Raw genomic sequence first — 9,288 nt, forward strand, 5'->3', positions numbered from 1 at the left:
AAGGCTTTGTTGTATACCCTATAGCCCTTTACTTGCCCCAGATGCTTCTGTGCATATGTCCTAAGAATAGGGACCCTCTCTTACATGACCGCAGTGCAGCTGGATATAGGACTCCAGGTTGACATTTTTTCTTTCAGCATTTTAAAGATATCATTTCAATGCCTTCTGGCTTATGTAAGTCTGTCAAGAAAATGCTATAATTTTTTTCTTAGTTCCTTTACGTGTAAATATTTCCCCACCTTCAACTTCTGTTATGATTCATTGTCAAAAATTTCATTATGATGAATCTTGTTGTGGTTTTTATGTGTGTTTATGGTGCTTGGAGTGGTTGAGACTCCTGTATCTAGAAAATTTATGAATTTTTTAATCAAATTTTTTTTGTTTCTACCCCTCCCTTTCTGAGAAACCAATTACATGTATGTTAGATTGCTTAATAGTCTCTCAGAGTTCACCCTAGATGTTCATTTTTCAGTCTAATACTTTAGCCTAATTTTAGATAGATTCTATTGCTAAGTTCTTCAAATTCACTAACCTTTTCTTCCACAGCTTCCAATCTGTTGTTACTCCCATCAGTGAACTTTCCATTTCAGATATAATATTTTTCATCTCTAGAAGTTCTATTTATTTGTTTATTAAATCTTTAATTTTTATCTTCAATTATGTTCATGTTTTTCTTTAGCATATGGAACATATTTACAACAGCTTTTTAAATGTCATTGTTCACTAATTCCATCATCTGGATCATTTCTGAGTCTGCTTCTGTTGACTGATTTTCTCCTGGCTATGTTAAACTTTTTCCCACTTCCTTCACTTGTCCAATAAATCTTGAATGGATGATAGACACCCATTTTGATTTTATGGTGATTTTATGTTTGTCATTGCATGCTTTTGTATTATTTCTTTAAGTGTGTTAGACTTTTGCTGGAAGGAAATTAACAGACTTGCTGATTTGTTCATTGCTTTTAAGGTTATTTTAAGTGATTTCAGCATTGTATAGAGTAGCCTTTGTTTTCCAACCAACTCTGTCACACATCTCACATATAGCCGTTCAGGTCTCCCCTGAATATATAGTCTCTATAAATCATAAAGATGGACAGACATATGTCATAGAAGACGAATGATGGATGAATTCCTAAAAAGAGAGCAAAATCCAGTAACATTCAGGGAAGTGTAATTTACCTCAACAATGAAATAAAAATGTCACTTTTAGATTGGAAATTTTGGCGAAGGCATGGGGAAATCAATACATTTCTACATTGCTTGCATTTTGTTTTTATGGAGGGACTTGACAGCTTTTATAAATATCCTTTCACCATCAATCCCACTTCCTGGACTGTTTTTCTGCATAAATACCCAGAGTGCACACATATTTATAAGAATATTCAGTGTAGCATTTTTATAACAGAAAAATGAAATAATCTAAATCTCCATCAATAAATACCTAGGTAAATAAAATTACATTACAAATAAAAAATTGTCACAATCTATAAATGTTGCTACAAGCAGATATCCAATATTTATTTAAGAATGCAGAAAAAAATCTTTTGAAAGAATATAAAAAAGAAACAATTAAGAGGGATTAATCTGGGCACAGAAATGAGGTATGTGTATGAGGGGAGGAGGGCAGATCCAAGGAGGAAGAAGGATCTGGTTGAATTGTTTTTACTCTCTTTATGTGACATTTTGCAATGATAACAAATACATACACACTCTTACATAAAGGAATAATTGGAAAAAATAATTGAGGGCTAATAGTAATCACATTCTTTACTTGCTTGTCCTAAACCATTCAGGTGACGCATTCAATTAGATATCTTCATAACTTTATGTGGAAAATTAATTATAATTTGGACATATTACCAAGAACATGCAAAATTGGGAGATGAATTCTAAGCGGCCAAAGTGGCCCGGGGGACCAATCTACTGAAACCATCTCGATGCTGCTGACTCACAAACTACTGATGCCACATGACCTATTTTAGCCTGTTCAAATCCTTTTTGGAGTCAGGCAAGGCAAGAATGATAGAATCTCAGACAGCTGGCTGGATAGAGGGAAACATACCTGCGATTAATATTTTGATAGAGTTTAGAAGAAATCTTTCCCCAGCAATATTGTTTTCAGCTTTCAAGGATTGCGTTACATCTGAAGCAGGCTGTGGTTCTCTACAACCTTCCCACAGCTTAAGCATACTTTCAATGATGAGTTCAGGACCCTATCCCAGGGGGACACACGTGCTGTGTGATGTCACTCCCACAGAAGTGAGAAGATAACTTTCATGGAGCCAATGGAAACTGTCCACATCTAAACCACACAGTGGTGAGATGACCCATGGGTGTGAGAAATGCACTCTGCCTACAGACCACTGAGAGTAAATGGGGTGATTTGGGGGAACACAATGTGGCCTGCTTCCCTAAGCAGCTTAGCTTCCCACTGAAAAGGGTACCTCTAAAAACTCAGATCATGATGCTGACTTTTCTAAACAGGATCTGCACATTCTATTCTGTTGAGCAAAAATCCAAAACTATCTGCTAAAGAGAGGAATTTAGTTGCGGGAACCTACAGCTTTCTCTGACTTGAAGGAGAACTCAGGCCAGACCCCTGATGGGGTGTGCAGTGGGAGAGGAGGAAAGTCTTCCTTTTACTCCGGATCAGGGTTCTCAAGCTTCAGTTTACACAAGACTCACCCAGGGAGCCTGTTAAAATGCAGACTCTGATTCATTTGGTGTTGGCGAGCATTCCAGGTGATTCCTTGTTTATTTTTAGCAGTTTTTAATCATGTGAAACTTCAAACATATGCATGTAACTAGCTACTGACATCTTGCCGTATTTGCTGTATATCTCTGTGTAAGAAATAATACCGTACAGATACAACTCAATTCCACTTTTAATTTCTTTTCCCTCCCCGAATCCACAGAGAAACCACCACTCTGAAGACTGTGTGCATCATTCTCACATGTGTTTGCTTCCATTTATTACAATAAACAATATGACATTATTTCAGTGTTTGTCTAAGAATGACAATGCTCATCACCTAAGCACATCCATTTTCAACTTACTTTTCTTACACGACATTATGGTTTTGTTGTCTGTGCACACTGACATGTGCAAATCCAACATGGTAATCCACGTGTGATGAATCTATGGCTTACTTATTCATTTTCCTACCGACGAGCAGTTAGGTAGTTTCCACTTTTTCTACTGCACCAAGAGATGCAACAAAAAACTTTGAACCTTGTGGACCTATGCAAGAACACCTAGCAATGAAATTGTTGACTAGTAGAGGATATGTATCTTCATCTTGAACAGATATGAGAAGTGGTATGATACTGTGGATTGTTTTTCATTTATTCATCACCTATTATGTTCTGGGTCCTGTTCTGTCGCTGAGGATACAATGGTAATCAAAATCTACAGCTGCTCCCATCATGAACCCCAGCATGGGAGATGTTGCTCAAATAATCAACTGTGATTAGCTCTGAGGCAAATAAGAAGGCACTAGGAGAGCAGATAACAGAGGGACTCAATTCAGTCTGGTGAACGAAGAATTACTTAGGATTTAACACGCAGCTGGCACGTATAATAAGTGTGAGTTAACCAGGTAAAGAGCGTTCCATGCAGAAGGAATAATGTGTACACAGACTCGAAGAGGGGTCTTGTCTCGGGTCATGAGGTTCCCATCACACCCCTGGATCAGGGATTCCAAGGCAGTCGTTGGATGAGAAGAGAGATGTCTTAGGAATCTCCAGAGAAACAGAAACAATGGGAGATACACACACAGATGTCCTTGTGACAGTTAATATATATACATATATATGATATAATGTACACATGTATACATATATGCATATGTGTCATTACATATAGATATACATATATGTATAAAATTACACAATATGATATGCATATATATATATGCATATGGAGATTTATTACTAGAACAAGCTGACGCAGTTATGGAGGCTGAAAAGTCCCATAATCTGCCATCTGCAAACTGGAAAATGAAGAGACCTGGTGGTGTAATTCAGTCCAAGTCCCCAAACCTGTGATCTGTGCGTGACAGTTTGAGTATTAGCCTGAGTCTGAAAGCCAAAGTGTAACTTTGCCCTTCCTCCACCTTTTTGTTCTATGCAGGCTCTCAGTGAATTAGATGATGTCCACCCACTCTGGTAAGGTTGACCTTCTTACTCTCAACTGAGAGTAAAGACCCCCGTTGATGAAGGTGGACTTCTTTACCTCAGTGGATTAGATGATGCCCACCTCCATTGGAAAGGTTGGTCTTCTTTACCCTGCTCACCCATTCAGTTGTTAATCTCTTCTAGAGACACCTTCACAGACACATCAAGAAATTATGTTTTACCAGATATCTGGGCATCCATTACCCCAGGCAAGTTGACACATAAAGTTAGCCACCTCAGGAGAGACTTCCTCTGCAATTTGGGGCCAAGATCCATTTGGTCTAAGCAGAAATTTGCACTGCTTTAGAGGAACGCTTTGGATGGAATTGAACTGGCTCTCACTGCATGTTAACAGGATGTAGGTAGAGACTCTGTTCTGATGTGCAGTCCAAGGGATCTGAGAGGTTAAACAATGCACTTGTTTTTTGTGACTACGTCTTATATTCCAGGAACCCCAAACTTTTAGTAAAAGGAGGCTAAAACCATGTCCTATCAAGATTCTATGGGAAATCAGTGGAGGAATGTTTTCTCAACAAAGCTGTATTGAGAGTGTCAGTGGTAGCCTCCATGGGAAGAGGATATTTAAAACAAGTGGGACACATCTCAGAAGAGTCAGGGGTCAGGGAGCAACAAAGAACACAAACTTTAGGGACTGTCAATTTACAATTTTTCCACTATGAGCATCAAGACTTTCTTGAGGGCCCCTTTGACATCCTTGTTCCTCAGGGTGTAGATGAGAGGGTTCAAAGCTGGGCTCACAGTGGCATAAAGCACAGCCATAACCTTGCCCATCCCCGGGGAGTAGCCGGAGCCAGGGCTCAGGTAGGTGTAGACGATGGTGGAGTAGTACATGGTCACCACAATGAGGTGGGAGGAGCAGGTGGAGAAGGCTTGCCGTTTCCCCTCAGCCGTGCGAATCTTCAGGATGGTGGAGATGATGAAGCCGTAGGACACCATGGTGAGCAGGAAATTCAACACAGCAAAGAATATGTCAGCCACAATTGCCATGATGTCATTAACATATGTGGAGGAACAAGAGAGCAGCAGCAAAGGGGGAATCTCACAGAAGAAGTGATCAACCACGTTGGGCCCACAGAAGGACAACTGTAGCATCAGGCAGGCATTGACTCCAGCACCGAGCACACTCATGCCCCACACAGCTCCAGCCAGCACCGCACACACCCTGGGGTTCATCATGGAGCCATAGTGCAATGGCTGGCAGATGGCCACATAGCGGTCATAGGCCATGGCTGTGAAGAGCAGCACCTCAGCGGCTACTGACCATGACAGGAAGAACATCTGGGCCATGCAGCCCCCATAAGAAATGTTTCTCTTCTCTGCCACCAGAATCTCGAGTAGCTTGGGCACCACAGTGCTTGCACAGATAACATCCAACACAGCCAAGTTGACCAGGAAGAAGTACATGGGGGTATGGAGCCCAGAGTTGAAGGTAATGGCTGCGATGATGAGGGAATTGCCACAAAGTGCCACAGTGTAGAGGCAGAGAAAGAGGATGAGGAAGAGACTCTGGAGCTGTGGCTCTTCTGAGAAGCCTCGCAGAATGAATTCTGTCACCAGTGACTGGTTATTCATGGCCGTTTAAGTCATCTCTCAATGAATTTACATAGGTCAAAATTTCTTTCTTACTCTACGGTTTGACTATAAAGTAAAGGTTTATTACTATTTGTCAGTATAAATGAAAGAATCTCATCACCTTCATTTCATTTTCCATTTTCTCCAGGTATTTATGATCTCTCTGCTTAAGATAATTCTCACTCTAGACCCAATCACCTCTGCCTGGGGCCATAAGGAACAACAGACATTTCTGGAACTTTGTCTTAGCTAATGCTCTATTCTTTGTTATTTTCCTCCCAAATAAAAATAGCTTTAAAACTTTTCTGCATATTTCTTATAACTATATAAAAATGTAAGCAACATAGAATTCTGTAATGTGGAAGTAAAATGCCCACCAACCTTCAAGGGCATGAACACACTTTCTGATTTATGTCTATGCTTCTTTGAATACTGGTTATTTTTCTCCCAATGATATTTGGCAGTGATCTCTCCATGTCAGTGATGGAATCAGTCATCCTTTTTAACAGGTGCACAGTATTTCAATAGAAATAGGCAGGAGGTCTTAATTCTGAAGGCATCAGTATTGCAGTTTCTGACCAGTGACCTGGCTCCGTCCTGCCACTGGTTCCTTTTGGTGCTCAGGAGTCTGTTTACCAGCGGGTCTTCTCTTCATCAGTCCCTCTGCTCCAGCATCGCCTGCATCTTTTCACTTGGGCTCTCTGCTCTGTTAAATCTGCATTGTTCAGTCATGGTCAAAGAGCCAAGCACATTCACCATTCTCTGGGACCCTACATTTATTTTCCTGACACATTTTTCTAAATTTTGTCCAGAGAGACTATAGTCAAGAATATGAAATCAGTTAGCCTGGGCCCATTATAACTCTACATGAATTTCACAAAGAGGTACTCCCCACCCTCCAATGAGTCCAACATCTAACCTGGCCTGGAGTTAGCCTGTTGCAAACTCCTTGTGTCTTTTTGCGCTTGTCCCTTTCTCTTTTCTTTTATTCCTAGAGATAAAATCCTGTAAATTGCATGAGCCTCTTTCCTCATATCATGCACCTTTCCTGGCTTCCCACGTGAAATGATAATATCATCCTTAACATTGTCACTTTAACCTCACTTCCTCTGGGAAGCCCTGGACAACACCAAGTTCACGGCTGACATACTTCTTCTATGCTTCACAGGGCGCGTTTCCTTCCATTTATACTTTTGTAGTTATCTCTCCAGTTATTGGTGTTACTGGCAACACCGCAAACTCTATGTAGCTTGACCACGTTCATCATGTTCCCTGAGGACGTTTAGCGCCGTGGGCATCCGCGACCAGCACCACTTTCAGCACCGTGGCCAGCAACACTTTCAGCACCGCATTCAGCACCACGGCCAGCACCACGCCCATTGGCTGTTCTGTCAAGGATGGTGGATAAATCTTGACTGACTGACCAGCCCACCTTAACAGAACGATGCCTGTGACATCCTATGACGTCCTTGCTGGTCCTGCTTTTTCAAATCTGTCCAAATTGTCCAACACTCTCTCAAGGGACCGCTTTGGTAACTGAGCAGCGGTTCTCCTGTGGATCTCACTATCAACTCCCTGTCTGCAGCATCTGGGAGCCTCCACGTGAGGCAGCGTTTCTGTTCACTTTGTTAGACTTTTCCTCTTCTCCTATGCTAAATTTCTCTAGGCAACAGTTAATCTCCCAGGCTGGGTAGCAATTAGAGCATTTCCCCTCTTACGCAGGCACATCTAAAAAGCAATGAACTGGATTATGCGTACATATTTTGGGATTGATTGACCGTGGGAAGATTTCGTATGACTTTCTCAGTGCCCAGAAGAGGGTTGGCAAAAGTTTTACCTGGACTGAGAAAGACAGATGTTGGGAGGCCTGTGGCAGTGTCCCCACGGAATCAAGGGAACGTGGGGTGTGGCTGCAAAAAGCAGACAAGGAGACAGCAGACTCACTAAGATCAGGGTGGCACTGGACCACTCTGGGAGAACCGATTGTGTCTCCTGCCAGTTAAAACTAGAATCTCAGACTCAAAAGCAGACATCGTTTCTCCTGGCAAGGAAATTTAAGTACAGTTGTGACCAAACAGTATAGTTCAAGAATTGACTTTTTCACCTGAGGAATAGCAAAAAATAACAGCTTTCTCCAACAAGTTTTTTCATATTATTAGATATGAATCATTTTACAAAGAAAGGAGAAAGTGTAAACCAGTAATCTCATCAGATATAATTACTTGTATGTGTTAATTTACAAACTATGATACAACTGTAAGAGGCACAAAAGAAGTGATTGAGTATCTTCAATTTAGCTATGACAATTAATGAAAGATTATAATGTAATTAATTTGAGATAATATAGAATCGTTCAACCTTACCTTTTTGATATCACAGGCAGATATTTCCAAATTTCACTTTTTGCTCTCCATTATGATTTCTAAGAGGACATTTTTGTCATATCTCAAAGGTTTTGTTTTTAACAACACTATAAGTGGCAAGTTGAGGTGCACTGTGGAGTATTGTACCATGAAATGTACGAGTATAAAAGGAAAATTATGCACCCATTCCAAGCCCATAAAACTCAACTTCATAATGCCAATGCCTAGTAAGATAAAAAAAAGAAGAAAAACCAGGTTAAGAGTTACCACTATGCATCTATAATTGGTTGAGTGAATATGATTTTTTTAGGAATTCATAAACATAATTGCTGCAAATTTCAAATTATATCACTGAAAATGATACAAATATAAGAATTTAAGAATGTAGATCATTTATACTTGCCTTTGTGGTTGGTTAGTTACTCTTAGGGGTAATGAATACGCTTCATTTCTGAAGTTGCAAAATTAGAGACACACAAAACTGGAGCTTGCTAGACAGTTTTCAGAATACTTTAAATGTGACAATATAAAACTGAAGACATCAATAGACTTGTGAACATGAGCAAGGCCTTTGAAGAGGTGCTTCAAACGATCCATGAGCATAGAATGGGGAATGGCCTCCTTTATCAAGCTTCTTAGTTCAGTGGGAGTTGCCACCAGGGAGAGCCATTCACCCCAGGAGGCTCAAGGAATGTATTACATTAGCACTGCTCAGTTTCCTATGTTACCATGCCCTGCTTGTGCTGCCAGGTTCACATTGACTGTGTCCACTTGGTGTCACACTATCCTTCCCCAAATGCCTGGGCCATTAACCTTTAAGTCACCACATGTCCCAGAAACACAAGCATTCAAAAGCTGGGAAAATTTACATTCAATGATTATGCTCACTTTTTAAATTGAAATAATGGTTTTTTTCTTAATTGCATAAGTTTGACTTTTCTTCTATTGCTAAAATTAAGATGACATGAAATATAAAGGAGTAAAAGGAGGAAAAGTGAATTTACCCATAAGTCTAATATTTAGTGTGTTATTGACACTATTTTGTCTGTATTTTATTCCACTATGGTTATTGTTTGTTATTGCTTTTCTTTTTCAAGATGACAGTGGAAGTTACAGTTCCAATAGGAATATGGAGCATCTTAATTTAAAAGGTTCC

General features: G+C 40.2%; 1 protein-coding gene across 1 annotated transcript; it reads right to left on the reverse strand.

Moving 5' to 3' along the window:
- Nucleotides 1-4,836: 4,836 nt before the first annotated feature.
- LOC106841100 (olfactory receptor 13A1-like) lies at nt 4,837-5,769 on the reverse strand. The gene has a single exon (XM_014856901.3). The coding sequence runs from the start codon at nt 5,767-5,769 to the stop codon at nt 4,837-4,839; it is 933 nt and encodes a 310-aa protein (XP_014712387.3).
- Between the last annotated feature and the right edge of the window lie 3,519 nt (nt 5,770-9,288).

Source organism: Equus asinus, chromosome 2, assembly GCF_041296235.1.
Source record: "Equus asinus isolate D_3611 breed Donkey chromosome 2, EquAss-T2T_v2, whole genome shotgun sequence".
NCBI classification, from domain to species: Eukaryota; Metazoa; Chordata; class Mammalia; order Perissodactyla; family Equidae; genus Equus; species Equus asinus.